This window comes from Fistularia commersonii, chromosome 14 (genome assembly GCF_037954325.1).
Source record: "Fistularia commersonii isolate RoL2024-O1a breed Wild chromosome 14, RoL_Fcom_v1.0, whole genome shotgun sequence".
Classification (NCBI taxonomy): domain Eukaryota; kingdom Metazoa; phylum Chordata; class Actinopteri; order Syngnathiformes; family Fistulariidae; genus Fistularia; species Fistularia commersonii.
The window spans coordinates 5,867,098-5,894,808 of NC_141297.1; the positions used below are offsets into that span (position 1 = coordinate 5,867,098).

Consider the following 27,711-nt stretch of genomic DNA (forward strand, 5'->3'; position numbering starts at 1 on the left):
AGGGCCACATCAACGCATCTGTTCTGTTTCCTATTTGACACAAGCCTTTGAAGAGAGCAAACAGCTTTTTGTAGTTTCCCAATAAAGTGACTCACCAAGTTGAAGTTGAAAATTAGTCCGACTGCATTTGAAGGCAGCATTTTTCCCTCGCAGGCCGACCACTAACTACAGGGTTTCCACAATACAGGACCGAAAAGATACTAAAAATGAATGAAAAAAATGTTAAAAGCTCCACGGTTTGAAAAATAAACCATACAGAAAATAAAATTAATTTATTTTTATCGCTCATTTCATGCTTTGAAACTTTTTTATTTTTTAATGTCAATTCACAGGATCACGTAGCAGTCACATTTAGACAAATGCTGCCCCCTTGCGATTGAATACCAGTTCACAGGGAATTTCGTGTTTGCATAAAAACACAACAAATAAAAGCAAAGGCAACACTAAAGTGCAGATAAATTGATTTATTAAAATCTTTACATATTGTGTTAGTTCAAGCGTCCTGCCATCATGTCATGACATCCTTCCCATATTCTGTAACATGACTAATATGGCATTTAAATAATAAGCTTTACATGTATTTAAAGTGGTTCGAAAATACTATTTCCAATCCAACAAAACAATTCACTTAGAAGGTAACATCCCAGTGCATACACACGCACATGCACGCACACACACACACACACGCACGTACATACCTAGTTTAGATACGATTTTTTTCTCATACATCCTTCACTCCTGGTTCCTCGTTGGCGAGATCCTGCAGTTTCCTCGCACTACTTTCTAAAACTTTACGACCACAGCTAAAAAATAACAACGATATGGTCTATCCATCGCCTGCACAGCTCTCAGTTTGTTTACCTACTTACACCATAACCACAAAGAACAGGCTGGAAAGGCACATGAAGCTCATACCATCCTAACCCTACTCTCAGTTCCTACGGAGCAGCATTTCTACTAACTGAAGCGTTGAGACACAGGCGGCCAGAATGTTGAATATTATTACAAACACTGAGTTGATTTGGTCAAAAATATTGAGGCCACAATGCAAACAGAGGCTTTTGATACCAAGCCATGCTCTGGTTACATGTTTCAGCAGATCCTTTCAAGCCTGTATTGCAGTACAATATATTCTACAACAAGCACATTCAAACTGCTTTCTTATTTAAAAAAAAAAAAAAGTAATTCCTCTATATACATGAAAAGAGTGTGTGCAGCTGCTTCAGTTTATTACATTTATTTTTTTTTAAATCTATCTAATTATTTGTAGTTGAAGAAACCAGATGATTTGGCCTGAGGAGCCATCAGCATACTGGCTTGATTCTTGTGTGTGATTTGAATCTGAAAAGGAAAAGAAAAACAAAAATGTGATCGCAGGCTACAAAATGGGTTAATACTTAGTTACAGTTATACAGTAAGGCAGTAATGACAGCTAATTGTTTGTACCGTGCAGGGAGGTTGCATCCAAGGTTCTCCATCAATCTGCATTGGTAATGCCTTCTTTGTCCTGGAGGTAGACAAGTCCATCAGGTGACCGTTCCAATAACAATCAGGTGATTAGAATACCATAAAGAGCTAAGCAAGCCGACGATGGCCCGGCAATTAAAGTCAACAACAAGCCTGGCAGGCCTGGACAAGTCCGGTCATCACCTGATGGTGAGCTGGGAGGTTTTCGCCAGTCTCACGGCACTCTTCAGGCCAGTGTAGATTTGACCCATCTCCATGGCGCCCTCCAGGCCCACCACCTCCAGTCGACGGTCGCTGAGATCTGAGCGGGGAGCACAGAGACACGGGCGGGGATCAGCTGCGGACAAACGCGGATGCCTGTCACCGCGTAATAGAGGAGATCGGGCTCGGGTATCAAAATCAAAAATTAACCGCAGAATGTTAACGTCAAAATTCGAAAGGCAAGTAATACGTGACTTCTCACATGAAAAATACCAGAAAATAAAGGGAAGAAGCATTTTCTTAAACCACTTCTAACTCAAAATCTATTCAAACTTCAAGTTATTTCGAGATGTATATTCTTAATACAAATAGCTTCACCAAGCATTTACTGTTACTGGAGCTGCAAGTGGTTTCCGGAAAGAATGCGATTACATGGTACATTATACGGATAGATCTTCCTCCGCAGTGAGTCGAAACCCGGGCAAAAGTCCAACCTGCGGATCTGCATCGTGGTGGCAAAGGATCTGCAAACGTTGCAGCCTCTGATCAATGGTTCCCGCCCGAAAATATATTGATCACCGTGGCTTTAAATCAGTCTTCTAACCATCCTCCACCCCGAGGGGTCCGATAGCTCGGCCGTAGACCACTTTTTCATGTCACTTTTATGTAATCAATATAAAAATAAGATCCTTGCTACATGTTAACTGACCATTTAATGCATAAATAAAGCTTGACTGACTTTTCATACCGCTTTACTTAAATATTACTTTTATTATTCTTTTGATTACGTAGTATCTTTGCCACTCCGCGCCCCCTTCTGCAACTTGACGTTAAGACTAACCATTTGTTTTTATTGTTATGATTCAACAGCTTTGCTGAACTCTGGCGTTGCAATGACAATGAGATTTATCTGATATTTTATCCCAAAAATCAATATGTGCGGGTGCTTTGTTTTCAGAGCAATTGGGGGAAAAAAGAAAAAAACGATTTTTATTGCATTGATATGATTTCAGCTTACTTTGATGCTACAAGTCAGGATGAAAAATGCAAGATTTTTAATTCAAATGCTAATATTATTTTGTGTGTGAATTAAAAATCTGTGTTTCAGTAAAGCTCTGCAGGTGTAGATTCCAGTACAAACACGCTTCCCACGTTTTTACGCAAAAGCACAAGAAGCCTCATTCTTTCAGAGTCATATCGGAGTCCTGTCCGAGGTCAAAGATGAATTACCTTGGGATGTAACCTTCAGGATTTCTGGGTCGATGATCACCTCGGGCTCTTCCTGACTTGTCACTCCCTTCGAATCCATCTTTTTGGTCTCGCCCCATAGATTTGAGCCGCCGTGCATGCTGGGAATATTCAGGACGGCGACCCCCTCCAGAGACAGGACGCTGAGGTCCAGAGGGGTCCCGCAGCACTGACCGAAAGAGAGCGGAGGTTTCAAATAGGTTCTCGGAAAAACACGGGGAAAGTTGGACGAGTGTGTCGTCGCCGTGGCTCTCACCTCGATGGTCAGACATTCGTTCAGTTTCTTGCAGGAAGCGGAGATGGTTTCCGAAGTGGCAAATTCAAAATACCACAGTTTGTTCTTCATCCTGGGGTAAATAGATCATGATGGTCATTGAAACTAAACGCTAGCAATGAAAAAGTACTTCAACTACAAAACACTGATAAAATGAGGCTGTATCAAATAGACTAATGTGTTAGGAACTTTTCTTTTACGCTGGAAACTGTGATCATTATAAATCCGGAAATCCAAAGGTTTCCCCTGAGAGAAATCCACTCGATTGTGTTCGTTGGGAGAGTATGGCAAAGAAAATTATGCTTAAATCAGCAGAATACAACCAAAATGTCATCCAGAACTGTACTTGTTATCAAGAGGTATAGTTCACTGTATAAAACATTATCAAATAGAAAGATCAACAACTTATTAGTTAGATTACTTAAATGCCTTCAGAAAACTATGATTACTTTCCTCAGCCTTTTTATCAAGATTCAAAATTATTCAAACTTCATGTTCTTTTCACATTTGAACGCACGTGAGTGTCTGCATCCCTGCTTTTCATGAGCCCTTAAATATAAAGTGGAATTAACCAACCTGTCATTACGCTGGAGACACACTTGTGCCGTGTATCTGTTTCTAGACATTTTCCGGACCTAGATGGCCTAAAAAAAGGCTTCGTGACATTCCTTTTTTTCAAAAAAGGCTCCAGAGGGAGGAGCGTCACCGGTTACGAGATCAGCCACAGCTTTTAAAATACAGTGAAAAACTAGGAGACATAGTCAACACTTCCTGTGCGGTCGGTGCTGCTGTTTGCACGTCGCTCCCGCGGCGTTCGCACATCTGCCCCTGTGTTTGCTCTGCGTTTGTAAATCAACGCGAGCCCTGGAAACTACAGTGCGTTAAGCTCCTTTTACACACCATCCGTGAAACCTGAAATTATCTCGGCTTTAAGCAGATGGGCTGTTAGTGTGTATGTGTGAAAGTAAATGTCAGAGTGAGTTGGATCAGACAATAAACGGTCTTAAACCCAACCTCCCACTCACTCCCACTGCAAAGGCCATGTTATCGCCGATCCAGCCCATATGTTAAACGTCGCTTTCCATGCTGGATTCACAGCAGGGCGAGAACGTCAACCAGTTTATCATGCGGCAGTAGCAAAGCAAACACTATCTGCTGGTGAAAAGGGTCTGACCCTGAAAATTCCCCCTGCTGTGTGCTACATGTGAGAAAGGGTCTACGCACACTGGACGGATTCTCCATAAACAGCAAGGGGGATAAAAGCGGAAAAGGCGGCTGCAAACCTGCTGTTGAATTTTTGCGGGTGTTTCTCCCTCATGGTGTGAAACCTGTGGGCGATGGACGCATCCTGTCAACAGAAACACAATGATGATCATGATGAAAAATCATCTGGAAAAAAAAAAACAAAAAGCCATGAATGAAATGGTTTAAAGACGTACAACTCCGATTGAGAAGTAGTTGTTGATGATCTCGTATGGCACCGGGTCACCCTTCTCTTGGTTCTCGTCGGTGATGACCTGAACGCTCCAGCGGTCCATCAGCACCTGGGAGCTTCCCTCGATGTCTTTGAGAATTCGGGTCAGGTCCTCACCGTCATAGCCTGTGAAATAATACATAAGGACAGCATGACTAAATGCATCCTTGCATTATACATAAAAACATACAACATACAAAAATCAGCAATAGTAATATACACACTGCAGGACATCAGTTGCATTCTTCGCAATGAAACTATGTTAAATGGTACCATCCTCCTCTAAATAAAATTCTGTACTTTTCTTTTCATATTGTATGTTTTGTTTATTTTGCGGAAGCACATGCTATCAGAAGATGCATCTCCTGCAAAAACAAGCCTATTTTAATAGTGTTGGCAAAAAGATAGCACACTAAAGCAACTTCGAAAACAAGCTCGAGGGAGGGATTATAAAACTTTAGCTGAAACAACTAGAAAGGAAAAAGCTAAAACTTTTGAAAACTTGAAAAACACCAGCTAGACCAATAAATGTCTATGGTTGAGCTTTAGCTCCACCTAGCTAGTTATAAGCATTTCCTATTAGTCTGGTAGTAGCTGCCAGCTGTGTTGTAGCACAAATTAGCCATTAGCATTTTAGCAACATCTTATCATCCATTAGACGTTTGTTAGCACTTGTTAGCCTGTGTTTTAACTCCACCTAGTTGGTTATTAGCATCGCTTAATCGTCTGGTGGTAGCTATGAGCTGTGTTGAAGCACAAATGTACCATTAGCATTTTAGTAACATCTTGTCATCCATTAGAATTTTTTTTTAGCACTTGTTAGCCCATGTTTTAGCTCCACCTAGCTGGTTGTTAGGATCTCCTGTTTGTCTGGTGATAGCTGTGTGCTGTGTTTTACCACAAATGCACCATTGGCATTTTAGAGATATCTTATCATCCCTAGACTTTTGTTTGCACTTGAATTATTAAAATCTGTGAATTAGCACCTGCTGTAAACCGCTCAGCCGAGGCCTCAGTTAGCTAGGTGCTAACACATAGCAGCAGGCGTACGAGTGAACGCCTACGCGGCGAACCATGTGACATTTTCTTTCATTAGACATAAAAAATGGTGTATTTCTCACCTCCGCCCCACCGCAGACATCGAGCCAGGTCATTTCCTGTGCCCAGAGGAAGCACTGCTACCGGAGGCCTCACCAACAGTTTAGCTTTATCTGATAGAAAGAAACAGATCAGAAGCAAAATACGTGCAAACTGATACATAGCTTAAGGGTCACACTGAATTCATTGTCAAAACATGTGATATCGTTATATTATCTTTCACAATCATATATTTTGGCACGGCGTTTGGTTTCACAATCCATAAATAACCGTACCTATTGCGTCCAGAATCCAGCCCACAGTACCGTCCCCTCCACACACCAGGATCCGGTAATCCTGCAGATTCCTGAAGAAGCTCAGTCTGAACAGGGAAGGTGGGAGCAACAACAGCAGAGCAAGTCATAAATCTAAGAGACTTTAAATGCCTGGTCTGTGTCATTTCTGTGCTTTTATCAAGAATATTGTTAATATCACAAGCCTGCACCATAATGAAGTTATCCAGGCTAGTTAAAAATTTCATTCGAACCTTTAACTATTTTTTAAAAATAATTACAGCGAATCAAATTTGATTAATTTTACTTTTTTCCGCTTAATTTCTTGGTCATTTTGGCTGATTTAATTTTTTTTTTAACATATTTCTCGATGCTCTTTTTTTTTAACATTTTATTGTAATTATTATTATTCCAAATTTTTAGTGAGCTTTTACTAGTTTTTTTGATGCCACATGACTGAATGAAACAGCTGTATTGACCCTGCTTACCCTGGTCCAGGCCCTCCATTGGAAAGGTTGTAAACCTGCCGCGGGTTTAGCAAGTACTGGAATTTACGCAGGACTCTGAAATAGAAAGAACCAAACTAAAGCATGGAGATTTTTGAAATGCACTGATGCAATGTGCATGTTCGGAGCGTACCTTTCTCCCTGCTTTCCACCGCTCTTGGGGTTGACAAACACTAGAAGGGGATGGGTGTTGGGCACAGGGATTATCTATTAGGAATAACCAGAAAAATACTGTTATAATGAGAATGGACTGTTAAAAGGACATCTGAGTTCATCATAGCAATTGAATCTTGTCAAATGAAGCCACATTAAATTTCTCTTTGCCCGTCAGCAAAAGGGACGGTACCTGAAGCACTTGACCGTCAGGGGTCGTGTTGAGCTCGCTGTCGTCCGTCGAACCACTGCAGCCGTTCTTCACATTGTTTGGTCTCTCCTTCGCAGAGGACATCAAAAAAGGCCGAGGTGAATTAAAATTCTTCAATCTGCTTTCCGTGCAGAAGAATTCACCAAAAACCCATGCTGCGGCCTGACTTTAGTTTCCTGCTTTATTGTTTACACTCTGCACATGCATCATGACTGCACCTTTACAACAGGATACACGGCCCACGGAGGCAGGATATGGTCTCTGAGCGGCCCACAGGTGCACTCTGTCGGCTCTTGGTCTGCACATGCATCATGACGCTGGAAAGAAATGTCACTTTTGTAAAATTTCCAGCATCACGTTAGAGTTTAGGAATGTGTTTTATGCTTGTTTCTACCAGGGCATCAACTAATGGGCTCTATCGTCAATTTAACACATGATACCGGGAGAGGAATAGAGTCGAGGGGTTTGGAGTTTATAATCGTAGTTCTTTCTTTTTTTCCTCAGCAATTTAGCTTTTTAAAGATTCCTCTCAAAATTGCGTGAAAATGCTGTCGGATTAATATCGGTGGCAGAATCACGCACAAAAATCTATACATTTTTTATTATAATAATCCAAAAACATCTAAAAGGACCCTGGAAAAAGCTGCAAAACTACAAAGAAGTGAGTCCGTCGCTGAGGGAAATATTTCCTCACCATCGTGTGGCACCACACACAGTGTTTGGCTGTCAGGCCTTGGAAGCTCTTGATCTTCTTCTGGCATTTATCACACTTTCTGGAGTCACAGTTCCCACTCACCCAGTCATGTGCCGGAACCTTAAAACGAGGGGGGAACTGTTTTAAGTTACAGCGGGGAGGTAAGATTTGGCGACCGCTGCTAATGTTGCCATGGCGACACAGCCATACCCCGGTTTCTTTCTTTGATTTCACGTAGGTCCGGGTGCAGGGGGCAGGATTCCTATTAGCGCAGCGTCCGTGGACTGTGTACTTACAGCCTGCAGAACACAAGTTTCACAAGAAAATAAGGAACCGTGGAACACTGGAGGATCCCTGCTCGGTTGTTTTAAATTCTCTTGAAACATGTCGCCCTCCTGTGGTGAGTGCAGGTACTCACAAGTGCAACACAGCCCTTGCTTCCTGAGGCCCAGCAGCATGCTCTGGCACACGTTGCAGTAAACGGGTTTGTTGAAATGTTTCATCCTCCAAAGGTGCTGCCCATCCGTCTGGGTCATCTGGAGCGTGACGGTGGAGTAATTGAAGGTTGAGGGGGAGGTGGAGTAGGAGGAGAAGAAAAAGCATTTCGTGCTTTTCAGTTCCCAGCGCAGCTGCATTGATGCGAGTTGAGAATTTCCGAGGACATTTCGTGAAATGTTTCATTATTGAATAAGCGTCTGTCCACACAATGTACTGCAGCCCGGGCCTGAAATTGCTTCCACACCCACTCATGACTATACTTGTCTTAACGAGACGGACCCATTATGCAGTATGCGGTCTGCACGTGTCATCGTGCGCCACGTCGCACCGCAGATATGGAAATCAACATTGAGGAGTTCCCCACGCAAGATTAAGAGGTTGTTTTCAGTCTGTTAAAAGAGCAACCAGCAAGGGCTCTGATCCAGATTACGGAGGAAAATGCGCCCTCCTCCTCTTTCTCCTCTACCCTTCTCCAAACACGATGCATCATCCTGTCCTTTACAGCAGAAGGGGAAGCACAGCAACTGTGAAGTGGAGGGGCAGGGGCCTATTCATGCACCCCAGGCATCCAAATGACCAGTGGTGGTTGTAAATAGCCTGAGTGGGAAGTCCCTGGTATTGTTACAGAGGCCAAACCCAGTTCACGTTTTTTTTTTTTTTTGCAAAGCCACAATGAGCTGCCAGAGGTGCAGTTCGACAGATTAAAAACACGGCGAAAACATTACACGAAGGCCTACATCCTTGATTTGTAATCTCTTTTTTTTCAGTCAAGTATGCTGTAAGAGTTTGGGATTTTGTGCTGGTGGTGCGTTAAATGCGGGCAGATGGACATTGTGCCGAGTAAATGGAAAACAGTAAAGCGCTCGATGGTGCAGAGTTTGCATGAGGGGATGACATTACCACACCCTTGACTACTGAGTCTGCAAAAAAAAAAAAAAAAAAAAAAAAAAGGCTGTGGCGGCGGAGGGGGAAGAGGGAGAGGACCGCAGGAGAGGCACACCAGGCCAGGGGGGTTCACGGGGCGATCTGTGTGACACGCACGACAAAAAAAAAAAATCCTCGGCACAATCTTGTTAAAAAATTAATTGCCGGATGTACCTTCAGACCCAGCAAGACCAGCAGGGGGACGTTGTTCATGCCTCCCTCTACCCACTCCTCCAGAGACACCGTCCCGCTACGGTCGGCATCGATCGCTGTCATCATGTCCTCCAGAACCTGAGCAGCAGACGCTTCGTTGTTATTATTTAACCAGGACACACAATCGCATGACTTTATTAAGCTTTTTAAAAGTAGAAGTAGTAGCAGTTAGTAGTGTTTACGGGCATTTTTGACGTTTGGTGTTTAATACCAAATATAAGGGAGCCAGTAATTTATTTTGGGATTTATTTTTGGATTGCAGTGACTGCTAGTTCTGACACAAAATTTCTAGTTCTAGTTTCTAGAATTACAACCCTTCACCCTCTCATTCACAAGTCTGAGCAATCAAATTAACATATATTATTTTTTTCCCCCGACAGGATAATTAAATTGTCAAAGCAGCATTACAGGGTAAGAAAGTGAGCAAATAGTAATAATTGAGAAGAATATTCAAATAGAGGATATGGACCCAAATGAACAAGACTGTGTACAATATAAACAATAAAAAACAAATATAAAAAAAACATGAAAAGAAACAAAAGAAAAATGCATTGTGCAGAGAATGGTTAAAAGGCATACAGTAGGAGATGTGGGTAGTAATGAGTAAGAAGTCCTGGAGAATGTATAAATATAATAGAAATATTGCATGGATAAGAGTGGTAACTGGAGATGGAGGTAGTGCAAAATAGGGATGCAGGTTGTGGGTTGGTGACAAAAAAAACAAACATTTTGGGACGCTTGTGAGCAGCATCAACACTGTGCTGCAGGCAGAGAAAAGTGCTTATTTGTTTGTTATATTGAACTAAAAAAATTCAAATTTAAAGCACCAAAATAATCATAATAATAAAAAATGACCTCATAAAACTCAGCCATATGATAAATTCATTTCAATAAGAATTACACGACAGCTTCTAATAACAACAATAATGGGCTGTCACGTTTTGGCAAAGGCACTTCATTCTTGCAAATGGGTAACAACTTTGTGCACATCACTGTATATTTTATGTACCGGTAATATCGTGAAGCACATCTTGTCAAACGGCACTTTTAACTGCACTCGACTCTCAGCGACGCGGCCTCGACTCCAACGTGCGCAGAATACGAGCGTTTCAAAGGTCACGCTTTAAGAGGGGACGTGTTCTCGTGCTTACCGGCCTGAGCTCCGACACGTCCCACCCCAGGTATTCGGCCGCATGCATCATCTGAGCGATAATCCTGTCCACCTCCTGGAGATAAGAGCGATATCTTACTAAGATAATCCTGGATTTTTTCATTTATTTCTCAAAAAGACAGTCTGCGGGACTCACCGAGCTGTCGAGGACCCCGTTGCCGTCTCTGTCGTAGAGCTTGAAAGCGACTGAAAATACAAAATGAAAGACAAATATGACAGCGTGTCAACATTCCCGTGTGTTATTCCAGGGCGAGGAGGCCTTACATTCCAGCTTGTCTCGAGGCTGACCGTCCTCCAGGAGGGAAAAATAGCACGAGACATCCTTAAGAAAGACTTCTTCTGTAGGAGAAGAGAGAATAAGGGGTGAGACCGTGGACATCCTACGTATTGTATCCACGTAAACGCCTGAACACGGCCTTGTTGCCGTTGATGCCAAATAGGCCACTGTAAAGTCTGATAAGGCCCTGCGGTGAAGTAGCAGGGAGATTGTTGATGTGTGTTACATAATCTCACTGGCAGCGTCTTCCTGGGTGGGTTCAGAGTTTTGGAAGGAACAGAAGAGTCGCTGGCAGAGATCCACAGGGAAGTCCTCCACTTCTAAATAGGTCTTGAGAAACAGACGGAAGCCTTCTTCATTGATGCACTGGAAAACAATGAGTGGCAGAGGCAGGGGGGAGTTAAAACTCACTTTTAATGACGTTACGGCTTCCGCACACACGTGGGGGGGCGATCGCTGTTGTGTGTCCGTGACGCCACCCTGCAACCTTGAATGGATCTTCAACAAATACAATCTGTTTTCCTTTTTTTGTTTTTGTTTTTGTTTTTTCCGCCCTTCCAAGCAGGACTCTGACTCCAGGGGACTTTGATTTACAGGTGACAAGTACAGGATTAAACCCCACCTCCTGCCCAAGGTCAGCTAGGATGGGCTGCACACACACACGCACACACGCACGCACACACACCCTCAGAGGCCCTGATGAGCAGTAAAGATAATGAATGAGTGCAATGCTAGTCTGCACCCAGGCAGATAGATATCCCTTCTTATAAACTTTGCTCTGGTTGAGACAGTTATTGATCAAGGTGGTGCACGGTGGTGCACGATGGTGCACCAAACATAGCGACAGCTGGGATTTAACCAGGTTATGGTTAGGGCTTGGATTTGGATCAATATGTTAAATGAGGTAGATGTGTCATGGGATAACACAAGTATGACAGCGGTCCCTCACAGCGACTTGCCATATTGTTAATATTTTATTATATTGCAATATAACACTTGTTTTATTGTATTAAATACATTTTCTAAATAAAATATAATTACTTATATAAAAATCCAGTTGTGTCTATGATTTTTATTCCTCATCCATACAGGCCTCTATATGATTCTGCCACGTCCTTACATAGTTGACATTTGTGTGTGTATGAAGAGAATTCAGTCAGTGTTGTTTACGGGAACAGCCTTGCATAAGTTTTGTGTGGGTGTGTGTGTGTGTGTGTGTGTGTGTGTGTGTGTGTGTGTCATGGCCAGCCTTGACATTTTTTAATTATTTTGCAACACCACTTTTCCCATCGGTGGGATTACAAAAGGAAATGTAGACATTTTATTTAATTCCCACTATTTATTTTCATTGGTTGCTACGAGATTACAGTGAAAAACAGGCCCCTTTTGTTCGCGTCTGAAAGGCGAGTGATGAATGAGAGGATGAGTGTGGAAAGATTAGGAAAGGCCACGGCGACTGGGGTGTTGGGGGGGGAGGGAGGGGGGTCACTGGCCAGTTTGGTTTGTGTGAATATGATGTCAGTCGTACAGCCTCCAGCGCAATCTCACGGAAAATCTGTGCGCGAGACGATACTTTTTCCGCCGCCATCGGCTAAAAACGGCGAACGAGAGGAATATCCTTTTTAGAGGAGAGGCAGACTTCTCGGAGAATCCCGAGGTTTGGTTTTTTTTTTTCATTTTCCTTTAATTTGTCGCTGTCAGTGTCCACACTTGTATTCGGCAGCCTGTCGGTCCATCTGTCTGGCCCAGTGTGTGTTTATCCCGAGCGGAGGCTGCGGCAGACGAGCAGCGCCGCCCCCGGATGCCGGAGAACCCGACTCTTGTTGACATTCCCGGGTTCCCGGTGCAGAACTGAACGGACACGGGGGCAGAGCTGCCCATATAGCATCGGTCTCAAAACTATACCTTAAATCAGTTTGCTGCGAAAGCTTCGTGGCACTTGAAGGCTGTTGTTTGAAAATGGATAATATGATAAAAAATATTCATTTATGATCTATTCGGCTTATCCTGCGGTCAGGGTCGCTGGAGCCTATCTCTAGAGGTGTTTTTTTTTTCGCATTTAGTGACAAACGACCAGCCACTTATTCGTTCATGTCATGAATGAATGAATCGTCCCACAGACGTCCCGCAACTATTCACTCTTTCATTCATAGGTCTGAGCAATTTAGGGTCTCCAATGAACCTCCTGCATGTGTCACAGTTCACTCATTCATTCACACATCATTTAAAGACATACAAACATTCACTTATTCATTCGCCCGTGTGGGAGATTTTGGGTCTCCAGTGAAGCTCCTGCATGTTTATGGACTGCGGGAGGAAACCGGAGAATCCGAAGGAAACCCACATAGACATGGGGAGAAGATGGAGGCGCTCCATGGAGGAACTGAACCAGGGATTGGCTCGGAGGCGGAAGGGCTTAGCCACTAACTGTAACGCTAGCAAAATATAATCTCCTGCAAAATTACACATCTGCTGTAGAAGGCAAATATATTAAACATGACTTTTTTCATCTATTTCTCAGCAATTTTTTAAAGCATTTTAGGGAATTTATTTGTAGGGAATTTATATTCACTGATTTCGTTTTCCGTTGTGTTAAAAATGTTGCAAGGGACATTTCTGGAATTTTTTGGTATATTTTATTTTTCATGATTTTATAGATTACTGTCATTTCTGAATTATAAACTTTTTTCACACATTTTGAACACTGCAGCTTAAACAATGATGTGGCTAAATTATGGATATTTGGGGGCTTTGTCATGCTGCCAAAACATTTCGCTTCGTCACATCGGACGAAATTAAATTATCGGGAAATTCCGAGTCTGTTCAATTCCGACGTTAATGGTTTTAGTGAGCAGGAGGAAGACGAAGATAGCGAGAGCAGGACAAAACGGGGATAGAAAGTGAATGAATGGATGGACTTTTCCTTGTGTTATTTACCATTAATCTTTTTCATCAGCCATGTTACAGGCACTTTTTGGAAAAAAAAGCATTTCCAGTACATATTTGTGGATGTTACCAGTGTGCATTTAATTAAAAGTGTAAAAAAAATGTTTCTGTGTCACATGTTTCTGTGTAAATATCTCATGTTACAACATGGATACCTGCGGTTTATAGACAAGTGCGGCCTACATGCATACACATATATTTATCTATTTTTGCCAGTGCGGCTTATATTCAGGTGCGCTTAATAGTCCAAAAATGATGGTAGACTGTGACATATATAATATGTCCAGCCCTGTAGATATCGTAAAATATTTACATATTTAAGGCAACTATATTCTGGACAGAGAGACACATTATTCACCGTCACCGCTCATTTTCCTTGTTCATTTTTTTTGCACCCACCATTTGCTGCTTGGTCAATTTTTACAGTCGTGACCCATTTGCCAAGATAATTCTAACCCTCTGAGTGGATGTGATCGATGGTTCGGGGTCTGATTAACCATCGGACGGCAATTAGTATCTCCCCGGCATTCATAAATCACAACCTAATTTCGGATGAACTGCTCCGCAGAGAGCAATGATATGGATTTGACGCGGGACCTCGTCGCTGACAAGTAGAGAGGCATGATGGAAATAGCGGGACGCCCCGACCTCTCACCTCTCCGTGTCTGTGCTTCGCCAGGCGACCATCTGCGTCGAACTCCTTCAGCACATCTTTCACCTTCAAGCTGCAGTCTGAAGTCAAAGCACACTGAGGTCACCGTTCCCGTGACGGATCCCCCTGATCACCCGCTTGACTTTCAGTGACGACACATGAATTTTATTATTGATATTTCTAAAGAAAAACTACATTGGAGTGCGGTTTATTGAAAAAAAAAACAAAACAACAAACATATACAGCAGATTGCTTCCTCCTCTAGATAGGAGAAACCATGAGCGAGTGTAAATGAGTGTGTGTGTGTGTGTGGGTGGAAGTGGAAATGGAAGTGGAGGGGGGCGGGGGGCGCCGAGCGCCGAGAAAGCTGCTCGCCTGCCTGCAAGTCTGTACTCACATTCGATGTACTGCTGTAGCTGGATGAAATCGACAGGGTTCAGTTCCTTCACCTCTGGGTTTGTGGGGGTGGACATGGTGCCGGCTTCTGCACGAACCGCCTGAGCACAGGCGAGGGGAACGGTGAGACGTAGATGGGGAGAGAGAGAAAGAAAAAAGGTGGGCGCGCGTTAGCCTGCCTCGGTGTCAAAAATAAAAGCACGGCTGCCGGCGTCAGATAGCATCTTCCACCTGGCAACGATGTCTAAGCGGGGAGATTCACGCCGCATCTGAAAGTTTTGGGGCGACGCAGACGCGGGGGAGAAAACTCCGCGTCTGCTGCCGGCGGAACGCGTTTATTTGGAGAGCATGACCAGGAGGACTCTCCAACAAGCATAAGAGTGAAGGAAATCGCCAAATATTTCTCTGCTCAGCTGCGTTTGCGAAAACACATCTCGGCTCCAAGGCCTGCCAGTGAAAACCGGGCGCTTGGAGAAGCACGAACTCCATTCATTTTCCTCCGTTGGGATTTTTCGTAAAGGCGTAACCGGCCGAGGTGCAGAGGCAGCAGGGTTACAGGGTAACTGGTGATTTACACAAGATCGTGCTCACGATCAATGCAAGGATGAGTCGAGGATTCACTTGTGCGGCATTTACCTGCTCAGAGCGGCAAAGGCGTGCAGGAGAGTCACGCGGAAAATTAATGATGTCTTTTAATGCTGCCTTATCAGATGCGGCTAATATGACACTACTGCTCATACCGGTTCACTTTTCACAGCACAAAATTGGTTTCAGTGGAATTTAACCCTGAAACAAGAAAGCTGTGGTTGCTCTTGAGCTTCAGGGTGTTTACATCCTGACACGAATGGAAGCAGGTGTTGGCGGGTGTTTGTCCAATCAAATCCAGCGTCAAACTAACCCAAATCCGTAAAAAGAAGTGTGAAAATATTTCCAAAAGGAACCAAAAGTCTGGCCTCCTCCTCCACGTCTGGGTTACAACAGCCGGCAGCACATGACCTGCCCCTGAAAAAAGGTGTCAAGCGTCTGCTCGAAAGTATGTCAGGCTAAATGCGCCCACGACAGTTTGACTCTGGGGATTCCTATCGCCCGACATCTTTTTCCATCCTCTCGCTGGCCCACATTGGATTCATGACACGGGGACGGAGAGTCGGGAACGCAATTCAGGGTTCAAATTAGGCAATCTCACGAAAGCGGTTTGGCAGAGAGGATCGGAAAATAAGAAACCGGTTTGTCGAAGGGCCGGTGCCAGCGAAACTAGGTTCCGAAATGTCAAATTTCGATTTGCAGATATAGCTCGAAATCCAGACGAATATCACAGAGGCCGAAGATCCGGCGCTGGAGTCAGGGAGCGTGGATGCTGAGACGGTTTGTTTTGCTAAAGCCATAAGAGGAGGGCGATGGCCACTCACAGGAAAGCAGGCAGACAAATCTACAGATCATTAATCCGCGAGTGAACAGGAGGAGCTGGCCGGTGAAAAAGAAGTTCTCAGCGAGAAGGGAAACACATGGCACATGCAGACGTCCGACTGCTGACTGGTGTTTGGACAGCGGGAGGAAGAATCCGACGAGAATCAACGCAGGCACAGGGGTGGGGGTTTAAATAACGTGTCTAATCCTCACAGAAAAACGCCGATCGGAATCCAATCGGCGACCTTCTCGCCGGAAAGCAGGCTTGCCGACCGATGTGGTGTTCAGCCGGTGAAAACTTTAGGACGTAAAGTCGCACGCAGTCGTGCACTAAAAGGCGACCCCATTAGGGAGTCCGGAAAGGGATCGTCTCTCCCCGGCACTCACACAAGCGAGGCATTTTTAAGTAGCCTGCTAATTGATGGCACGGCCGTGGAGACGGGAGGGGCGGCAGACGGCCGTGCGGAAAATGGAGAGGAAGCTCTGCGGCGTAAACAACATTAGGATCTTCATTTATGAACCACTTAGGAAAAAACTAAGTTTGTCCCCTTTTATGGAACCTTTTCAAAGTTATCCTTCACAACTTTCCTGGACTAAATATACCACAATCATTAGTTATGGTTTCATCAGTTCTTCTCCAAGACTTTCACGGTGCCAATACGACCACAGACACATAAATGCATTCAGTTTTCAAAATAAAAATATGCTCAGGAGCGAGATCAAAATACAAGGAGCTGCTTTTTTGCTTTACATGTTGGAATATAATAATAATAATAATTTTCTTTAAGGTGCCTAACTCAACACTCATGGACACCATACCATATAAATATACGCAAAATACAGATTGACAAAAAACAATAAATAAATACCTATGCATACATAAACACACATATATATATATGATTATGTATATGTGTGTGTGTATATATTCACATAAAGAAGAATGTGAATAGAATGTGCCTTCAATTGTCCCACACAGCAGAAAGTGAATAGCGCAATAGAGGTAGTTTGGTTATAAATATTATGAGTTAAAAAAGAGTAGGGTACAAGTATCTAAAATTACTGAAAACATAATGAAAAATATAAACACTTGTTCAAATATATGGAGAAAAAAGTAGCAGCAGAAAACAGCTCCTACGAGCAGCGACATGATTAAGTGTATGGACGAGTAGATGTATGAATGAATGAAGGAAATTAAGGTATAATACGTCAAAGCAGAAAGTAAGTCACATTTTACGATCATGAAACGCAATGTCGATTTAGAGAAAGTCATTATATTCGATTTAGAGAAAGTCATTATACATTTTACAATTATATTGTAAAACTGTAGCGAATAAATCCAATTTCAGTGATGGTACAATTTTGATAAACGTCTGAAAAGTCCCGAGGTCTGGTCTCAGACCATCAAGCTCCCGCTCCTCTCCGGATCCGGGACGCTCCGAGGTTCTCGGAGATCGGAGATAATGCCGAGGGGCGAAGGCGACCGACTAGGGCCTTTAAAAGTAATCTGTAAAAATCTGAAAATCAATTCGGGGAGCCAGGAGTGACCTAATCACGTCTGGCGGCCGTGTATTTCTACCGCCGGGGAGACGATGAGACGATTCCAAGTTGAAGTAGAAAGCGGTCGTCCAACGTGAGTCAGACAGAACACAACCGGGAAACGTTATCTAACTGCTGATTTAAAGCAAAAAAATAATAAAATTCCAGTGTAATCGATCCCACAGCAACCCGTCGCAACTCTTTTTTTTTTTTTTTTTTTTATGGGGGTGTATTGTTCAGTCTCTCTTGCAAACAGTTCCGGTGCAGAAATACGTGACATTTCCAGCTAAGTGCGACCCACTACAAACAAGTGAGCAGAGAACCTAAGAGGGTGAAAAAAAAAGAACACCTGCACACGGGTGGGGTGTTGTACTGTGCAAAGCCGCACGCCACACGCTGATCACGCCTCCGTCTCCGGCGTGTTGGCGTTGCTGCTTAGCATGTAAATGTTTGTAAATTGCACTTGCGTTACACACACACTTACACACAGGTGTGACGGGCGCTTGGAATTGTTGGATTCTGAGCGAATCCTGGTGAGTCAGCGGTGAGGCAGAGCTATTTCTGCACATCTTCTCGGGTTCCTGAACACTGAAGGGGAAGTCTGTCGGCGATCTGTAGGAAAGTTGGCCTTTTTCAGGGAAATATGCGAAAGTCAAAGTCCTTAAAAGTCAATTCGTTGAATGGAACGGGTGATAAATTTTCACTCTAAACCAACAACGTTCGACCCGGTGGCGGCACTAGAGAAATAACCAGAGGTAGATGGCTGCATCTACGGCGGGGATAGAGATGCTAAGATTTTCTTTGGTAGTGAGGAGGATGGAGAGGATCAGGAATGAGTCCAGCACATGTTAGATGAGAGAGGAGGGATGAGGAAGATCTGGGTAGAAGGAAAGAGGACGTGAAGTTAGTTTGAGTGAGAGTAGAGGATGCAGAAAGAAGAGATTGGATGGAGGCAGGTGGTTGGCTGTGAAGCCTGAAGGAGAAGAAGATGGTATGAAAACTACAATATTACTACAAACTACAATAAAACTACAAAATTCTGCTTTAGCACTGTTAACATACCGCCATTTTTGTAGCCCTCTAAACGACACGCAATAAGACCAGAAGATGGTACGAAAACTGTAATATTACTACAAACTACAATAGAAATACAAAACTCTGCTTTATCACTGTTAACATGACGCCATTTTTGTAGTCCTCTAACGACATGAGATTAACTGGAAGATGGTACGAAAACTACAATATTACTACAAACTACAATAAAACTACAAAGCTCTGCTTTATCACTGTTAACATACCGCCATTTTTGTAGCCCTCTAAATGACATGCGATAAGACCGGAAGATGGTATGAAAACTACAATATTACTACAAACAACAATAAAACTACAAAGCTCTGCTTTATCACTGTTAACATGCCGCCATTTTTGTAGTCCTCTAAACGACACGAGACAAAAACAACCTCGACTTTTACCCTGGAAGTGGCGATGTGAAAGATTCCTTGGATTGAGGAGGACCAGAGAGGTTCGCGCTCAGATTGTCGTGCACGGTTGCCTTCTGCGGCATCCATGGATGTACAACTGTGTGGGTTTATTTCTGCTAAAAGCACCTCAGTAACAAGAAACACTGATAAAGCATCCGCTGACTTCCAAAGCCAGGTCTTTCAGCGCACTGGGGCTTGAGAATCGATGGCGGGTTTGGCCTTTGAATTCTCGAATGTGTTTTTAAATAAAAGGAAACTTAAAACTCGGAGGTGCTCGGTATGTTATCGATTCGAATGAAGGGTTGGTCCACAGCTGCTGCTTTGCGTTTTGTGTTAGCATGTGTCATGTGACTGACGCCATCCTCGTGGTTCCCACAGTCTGGCCACATTATGATTTTTTTATCACCGCCCTTCATCATCCTGTGCCAGGGTCTCCTCATCCATCCGGAGCCAGATCCTGGGCCAAGCCCCGCCCAAGACCATCCTGATTGGATTACAGAACTACAAACAAGCTAAATAATGAAGTGAGTCAGATGTCTCTCCCCGTGATGACACGGCGCTAACATAATGTGGACAGATAATTGGCTATTTTCAGACAGGCGATCGCCAACCGTGTGGAGCGCGTGTCTCTTTCGACTGACAAAACCCACGATCGCTGATATCTGCGAGCCGCTCGGGCTCAATATTCGATTCAGAATGAAGCAACCTCATGGCGTCTCGGACACGGACGCACCAGCGAAAGCGGAGAAACCTCCGGAGAAAGCCTGGGGGAGGGGATCCTGCCCTTTGCAAATAAAATTAGAGTATATGATGAGTATAACGGGATGCATATCGCACAAAAATTAGCATCCGGGAGCGAGACAGGCGTGAGGCCTGATGCAGACCTGATGTATGAAAATGGACATTAAATGAGAAGGTGGAATCATGGGAGGGAGGGATGCGCCGCATTATTACGTCAGGATGGTTTGCATTTTGGTCGATGCCATTGACTATTATGTCCAATGAAAGACATCCTCCGGGGACCGCGAAAAAGGTAATTACGGCTTAATGGCCACCATCCATCCGACAGAAAACAGACTGACTGACAGCGAACTGATAGAGCCGTCGCGATATCCATTAACTTCTGTTTAATAATACAAAAATCTCTGACATTGATCGGTTGCCGTTGGAACAATGACGGGGAATTTAGCGTTATGCAAGGACAAGTTGGCCTCACGTGGAGAAAATCGGTCTGGAGTTTAAATCCCGGACAAGTCTGAGCCGGCCCTGGAGCCTTTTGACTCCCAGCAACCAACGAGACCGGATTATAAAACTTGTGAATGTTTGGGGGTTTATAACATTTTGTTTTCTGTTTAAAAAAACAAAAAAAAAAAATCCAACTGTGGGCGAGAGTGGCTTCGAGGACTTGAAGTAGTGAACACAAGTTGGGTCGCCAATGGCTTTTTCTACAGTACGACATGACTCAGAACCCTCACCACATACTTTCTTTATTTTTGTTACTTGCTCATCTGCATCTATTTACATCCATTTATCCATCCATTTACTTACTCTTTGCATGAATTTAAAAAAAGAAAGAAAGAAAGAAAGCAGTCTTTGCAGGCCCGAGTCAGGAAGCACTTCCCGGATGTGAAGAACCAAAGTTACACCAGAACCGCTTTCGTCCTTTGCTCGTGTTCAGTCAAGTCACGCTGAATATTTGACTTGGATCCAGGTCACGTGATCGGGTCCCCTACTCTGGTTTGTTTGGCAGCAAAACTAAATCTCCGGTTGGCGTTCTCGTGGCAACGGTGCCATTCTTTCCCGGGGCGGGGTGGATCGACTGAAACTAGCTTGACGTGTCTCAAGTCTTGAATACGCACATTTTGTGAGTTTGACACCTGGTGTGGAAAAACTGTGTCGGTCATGAGAGCCAACGCAGTGTGTGAGTTTGTGACACACTCTGAGTTGTCAAAACAAATTTGATGAGTACATCTGAAATATATTCCTCCTTTCTGTTTTCACGGATGATTTATTTTGCCATCACGGAACCCTGAAAGGTCCCTACCCAATTTCCCGCGGCATCGCCGGCCAGATTTGTTTATGAAGCCGATCAGGAGACGGATCGCTTGCCACAGCCCGAAAACTGCCTGTTCTAAAAATACACGCACTAGAAATCGGCGTGGGGATTACTTGAGAGGATGTGATTTTCCCTTCCTCATCGCAGGCCGCCGGCTTTAACTCACCGGACATCATCGGTGAGTCCGGTGAGGCCCCCGCCATCTCGGTAATGCGATTCCTCACTTCCTGGGTCGATAATGTTTTGCATATACGAAGCGGAGCAGGGAATCGTGCCGGGCCAGAGCGCAGGAAAGATGCTCCGCCGGCTGCACTTAAGAGGGGAAGAACCGTGATGAAGGTTCTTCCCCCTCCTGATACATTGGATGGGTTTTGGAGCAACAAAGAGCTGATTGAGGCAGTGATCGGCCTGCGCAGTATCTCAGAGGATATGGAATAAACAACTCACGGTGCTGTGACACACATCTTGACCCTCGGCTCCCAGGGGCAGCGCTCAGATCAGGACCAGACTTTCTCTCCAGAGTTTTTCTCAACCTCACAAAATGTCCTCCGACATCCTCCGACATCCTCGACCCGAAGGCGTTCGGCAGGCCGAAAAGCGAATTAGCGGGAAAAGAATCGCGTTTGATGAGCCTGTACAAGAGAATTTAAACTTTTCTCTCTTGACAAACGGCTCGATTTGATGACTTAACAATTACACGAGTAAACTTTCACTATGTACATAATATATAAATAATTCCATATATTCTAATACCAACCTACAGCTTTGAGGTCATTACTCTTATTTAATGTTGGCCCTCGTTGGTATAAATATTTCAGGGGGCCGCAGGAACGTGTTGTTAAGTCTTAATAAGGCTCATGTGACCTGACGCCACCGGGCCGAGGATCTGAAAGGTCACGTAGTCGCGGTTAAGTTAAATGTTAAAGCCTTTAAGAGGCAAGTGTTTAGTTTACAGCACTTTGTAAAAACAGGCGCGCGGCGTAGACTCCGTCTCATCGGCCAAACGCACCGCGTCATTTATTTAAAAGCGAGAATCTGTTTGGACAAACTGTCCGGAACCAAAATAAACGCCACTCCAAGCTGCGGAAACCCGCGAGCACGAAGCCACTTGTGGTTCTTGTAACAGCCGCGAGGAACAATCGAAATGTTAAAAGTGGTTCTTGGTATAGCGAAAACCTGCAAAAGTAACATTTATACCCCTGTGAGCCTCTGAAAACAATATGCAGTACAAAGTATGGGGCTAGGTGATATGATCTTTTACTATATTTCCAGATATTGATCATCGGGATTCATGACTTTCCTGTTACCTCACATCACCTCTGCTCAATACGTTCATTTAAACAGTTTTGGAAATCATGGAATTTAAATTTAGAATTGAATTTGAAAGTTTTGTACTGCGGTGCCTTCTGGGACGTAATTGGCCAAGAGATACGGTATGTAAATGAGGACCGGGCAGTTTGGGATACACACCAAGGGCGTTCTGTGTAAGAGGGTTTGCTATGTGGTGGGTGGTTGTTCAGTTATGTAGGCGGTATGTTGTAATCGTGTTTTCAAATGCGAGTCAAAGCCAGTTGAATAGGCTTCAACCATAGTCCTGTGTTTGGTGTTTAAAATGTGTGGCTTACAGAGCTTTACGCCTGCCTCACCAAATCTAAAAAGCGAAAACCTACAGCTCTACGTGACATATAACCAGTAGAATGGAATAGAATACAATGTGCTTTCAATCGGTTCACGGTGGGGAAATTTCGGAAATTTAGATTTGCACAGCAGAAAATGGGCACTGCAAGTAGCAAAGTTAAAACAGTAGTATCAAAAACATATCTAAAAAATATGGAAAAAAAATGAAATACATTGAAATTACATTACATTAAAATGTGTTTACCAAAAAATCCCAGCAAATTTGCAAGAAAATTAAAAATGGTCTGAATTTACTGAGGTGAAGTAGGGGGGGTTAAAATACAAATTAAAAAAATCAAATTTGCCAGGAAATGAATAAAGGAATGACAGGCCGAGTTACAGAATGATGAATTGATTAGATAGAAATTAATTCAAAATGATTTTTGCAATATGAAAATATTGCGTTACAGTTATCTTGACTTAGAAGTGTGTGTTCAGGGGGTTGAAGTAAAAACATTTAAATAAAAGTGGAAACGGTCAAACTTCTCCTCCCTGCCTTTCCTCCTTAAGACTTTTAATTTTGGCTGGAAAGTTATATTCTCATTAAATATATTTCCTATTTAAAAAAAAAACCAGCGAAAACCCCGTTTGTTTACAAGTAGGGAGTGGGGCCTCAGCCACAGGGATGACCTTTGCCCTTTCCACAGCGGATACATAGCGAACCCGCGCATGCGCAGACTGGCCCCTGGCGAGCCCCCGCGGTCTGGAAAACGCTCATGCGGCCGGAGGATAACTTCTGGGCGGGCGGGGCAGTCGTTCCCTGCGGTCACACGCGTGGGTAGCAGACGTGCGCCGTTGCTATGGAAAGAGTTTCCCCGCATCTGCCGCACTCTCCGTCACAGCGCTGCCACGGGTGAATAACAGGTGGGTGGAGGGTTCGCCGCTGTGAGTCTTCCCCTCGCGGCTCCACCTCCTCCCACACTGTGAGCTACGTTTGGCCTTCGGCGACAGAAGAACAAGAAGAAAAGAGACGGATGGTCACGGGCTGAATGGCATCCTGAGTGCACGCGCCAACATGACTCATTGAGCAAAGTTGCGTAGAGTGATGATGGTGGGGAGGTGTGGGGGGGCAAAGGAGGAGGAGACCGTTACTTGATCTACACCTTTTGGTTCAATGCACGATCAATATCGGATCAATATCAACGTCCACACCACTCAGAGAGAGAGAGAGAGAGAGAGAGAGAGAGAGAGATACCACATATACATATAAATAAAAAGACTGACATCTATTGATCCATCTATCCATCTCTCTCTCTAAACTTATAAAATATTTATACATACAGTATATATTGCACACACATAGCTGCAACTAATAAGTATATTATGAATGTACATATGCCGATAGTAGCTTGTATAGCTCATAAATATATATATATTGTATATATAAACATATTGAGACATATATATGCACATTGTGTGTATATACAGTAGCCTTTGTATTGCACAGAGATAACTACATCTCATATGCACAAAAAGTATGTGCATATCCATATATATATGCATATATTAGCTTACAGATCTCGTGTATATATATATATATATAGCAACAAATATATTGCAATGGTATATCTTGCGCACACATAACTACACCTTGTAAGCAAAGTGTATGTTTGTATGCAAATATTAGCTTTTGTAGCTCATAGATATATGAATACATTGACATCTACATATACATACAGAGTGTATATACAGCATATATTGCAAACATCACTGGCCATCTCATATGCACAGAATGAATCTGCATAGCCATACATAAATATGCATATTTTAGCTTGTAATGCTCATATATAGCAATAGATTGACATCTACCCGTACTGAATATACTGTATATATAAACAGCTCACGCATAAATATACATCTCATCTATGCACAGTATGCATTCATACACAAATGTATAAGCCATATACTTTTATGGCTCATATATATCAAAAAAGATTGACCAATGCATATACGTATTTGTATATATATATATGTATATGTATACACACACATATATACATATAAATGGATTATCATTGGTGGTATTTCAGCCATTTTGATCTACAAGTAACACTTGGCTGGAGAATTTCATGGAGGTGTTAGGAATAATAACCGCCCCATGGCCCTGCTCATTCCAAAATTAAAAAATAATGAATAAAAAGATTTTTTTTAAATATATATTTTTAAGGAGGAGTAAAATTCTGCATCTGGATGTAGGCATTATATCGGTTTTATTTCTTGAGAAATGATATCGCTGCCACAAGGGGTGAAACTTACGCCGACGTATTCAGCCGAAAAGGCCCGGCTGAGGTCGTTTAATGTCATGAAGTGTCACGGCGACGAAGGAGGCGGCGGATTGCCGGGCCTCACCGTTCAGAAGAGCCGACGGCCATGTGATGGATATGAGACTGAGGAGGAGCGGGGGAGCACTCCGGAGATGCAGCGCAGCAAACACCGATTTTCAGAACGACACAAAGGCAGTGAAATCACATGATGAATCACTGACTTCTTGGAAAATATAGAGGAGGCGTTTTTTTTGTTTTTTTTTCACTCCGAGGACTGCCCGTCACTCAGACTTTCAGAATATGACTTATATAATCGCGTTTTGTGGAGGCAGCCTTGTTAAGCGGGCTGCATTCAAGATTGAAAGGAATCAAAAAAAATCCTGATGTGTTCGGCCATAACGTTTTCCCTCTCAGATCGATACAATACCAAAAAGACTAAAGAGGCGAGCGGAAATGTTTAGGTGCAGGTGCAAAAGTGCAACATGGCTTTGCAACAAAGCGGACACTTTCAGGAAACAGTCAAAATGAGCATTCACATTTTTTGTCAGAACTTGCAGGTAAAATGAATAACGTCATTCTACTAAAGCAAAATTTCAGGACACTTTTAAAGAAAATATAATGATTCTTTGTCCCAAAGAAAAGCTAATGCATCTCAGAGAGGGTCAACCAAAGGTCAGATCTGGAAACCCCAGAAGCAGTTGAACACGTAGTAACCTCAAAGAGCTCTTAGCGACAACCCAACACAGGAAGTTGGAACTAGGCCGGACAGGAAGAAGCACCCATGGTATTTAGAGAAGTGGCAATACAAACAAACAAAAGAAGATGAAATTTTGGCATGGAACAGAATTGCAAATGTAGGAGAACCTGAATTGTCATCAACTCAGGGGACATCCCAGCAGGATGCAGAAACAATTTCACCATTTCTTATTATTATTTATTTTGCGGCATTTTCTCTTACATTATTTTATTTTTAGATTTTTTCGGCAGGCCTCTACTCAGATATCTGGCTGATTTTTTATTTTCAGGTAGTTGCTTTTTTTCTACTTTTATTTGGTAAAGCCCGGCTGACTTTGGGGAAATTGCTTTTTAAGGATTTTTTTTTATGTTATTCTTCTCCATTTCGGGGTATTGTCCTGAGATTTGTGTGTGTTGATGATTACCGCTGTTTATTAAATTAGTCAATTATTCAATGGTTATTTTCAAACATAGGTGGTTTTGATATTGATATTTAAGAGCTATTTTTGCTGATTTAATATAAATTTAATATGAAATTGCACTGTTGATTTGATATAGATGACTGACAGCAAATCATTTTTTTTTTTATAAATGGCTTAAAATAAAAAAAAACTTTTCTCAGAAAAGCATCCAGGTCCTTGTGTATAAAAAAGTATAGGAAAAAATAAATCTTCTGTCACACCTTCATGGTGCTCAGTAAAGGTGTCATCTCGGTTTCCTTGCAAACAGTGACTGGTAGTGAAAATCTGCAAAGCTTTGGTTCAGGACGGAACCGCGGCGTGGGACGCGCACACGCGTATGCACACAGCGAGTGTTTTTCTGTCTGCAGGTCTGGGTTTGCCAGCGTGTTCACCGTCCGCAGCCAGTAACCACACGCACATACATACGACTGCCTTTCGCTTCACACGGTGTGTGTGTGTGCATTGGGGTGCATGAGCAGGGCCATTGGGGTGCGTCCAACTTATTTCGGACGGCGGATCAGATAACTCGGCGAAACCTCGTAGCTGCGGGAAAAAAAAAGAAATAAATACTGCACCTTTTACGCGTATTAAAAATACACAAGTACTTCCAAGTAATCCCTCGAAGTAACACTGCCTCCAAAAAATGGGGGTTCTCACACACACTCCTCACACCGACAGATCCATCGCTCCAATCTCGAAATAGCCCAGCATGGGAGAACGTGTAACTTAAGATGTGTGTGTGTGTTTTTATTTATACGACTATGATTAATAATAATAATATTATTACTGGTGTTGTGTGCTGCCGGTGTGTCGTTAATTTCTGTCGTCACCTTTTCACGGAATCCTACAAAAAAAAAAAATCCATCGCTTGCTCAAACGATGCAAACGATCGCAAGAAGAAAAAAGAAATGCCAAATAAAAAGGGAAGAAAACAGAAACAGCACGGCTCTCTCTCTCTCACACACACACACACACACGTACGGACACACTGCAGAGAAGGAGGCACCGCTTTCTCGAAACTTGAACCGAGTCCGGATTTGTTTTACCTTTTTTTCCGCCGCCGCCGCTCCTCCGTGAACCGTCGAGCTGCTGGTCCGAGTCCCGCCCGCCGGTGGAAGCGATCTCGCCGGGAAGTTTCGCGGAGTGCGGGAGGGCGGGCGGCGGCGGCGGCGGCGGCGCGGACAGCGACTGAGGGGAGGGAGGAAGAGGGGAGTGGCTGATGGAGCAGCTCCGCCCCGCCGCTCCCTGGCCCTTCCCCCCGGCGGCGCGCCCCGCAGGAGAGCCGCCGGCACCCCGGAGGAGGAGGCGGGGGAGGGAGGAGGGGGATCCCGGTGCGGGGGAGGTGAGCGGCTCCAGGGGCGGATCGGGAAAGAATGAGCCCCCCGCCTCCGGATGGAGAAGCTGAGGGGGGGAGTT

The 27,711-nt window shown here is 43.6% G+C and overlaps 1 protein-coding gene across 1 annotated transcript; it reads right to left on the reverse strand.

Annotated features, from left to right (window-relative positions):
- Positions 1-449: 449 nt before the first annotated feature.
- On the reverse strand, positions 450-27,467 carry dgkaa (diacylglycerol kinase, alpha a). The gene is made up of 24 exons (XM_086159434.1): positions 27,342-27,467; positions 14,677-14,776; positions 14,283-14,359; positions 10,918-11,047; positions 10,669-10,743; positions 10,541-10,590; positions 10,385-10,459; positions 9,195-9,311; positions 8,017-8,134; positions 7,809-7,897; positions 7,599-7,718; positions 7,123-7,221; positions 6,887-6,973; positions 6,674-6,747; positions 6,523-6,597; positions 6,038-6,123; positions 5,786-5,875; positions 4,630-4,790; positions 4,474-4,538; positions 3,173-3,263; positions 2,899-3,085; positions 1,651-1,768; positions 1,447-1,507; positions 450-1,341 (listed from the first exon to the last, which is right to left on the reverse strand). Exons 2-24 carry the CDS (start codon positions 14,750-14,752, stop codon positions 1,261-1,263), a joined length of 2,202 nt encoding a protein of 733 aa, XP_086015560.1. The 5' UTR covers positions 14,753-14,776; positions 27,342-27,467; the 3' UTR covers positions 450-1,260.
- Between the last annotated feature and the right edge of the window lie 244 nt (positions 27,468-27,711).

What these genes read in the sequence shown, in the direction of transcription:
- dgkaa (XM_086159434.1), bottom strand. Translation starts at nt 14,752, where the DNA reads ATGTCCACCCCCACAAACCCAGAGGTGAAGGAACTGAACCCTGTCGAT. An exon ending in ACTACTTCTCAATCGGAGTT is followed by an intron (nt 4,539 to 4,629) that starts GTACGTCTTTAA and finishes TTCTGTTGACAG; the next exon opens with GATGCGTCCATCGCCCACAG. An exon ending in GGATGCAACCTCCCTGCACG is followed by an intron (nt 1,342 to 1,446) that starts GTACAAACAATT and finishes TTTCCTTTTCAG; the next exon opens with ATTCAAATCACACACAAGAA.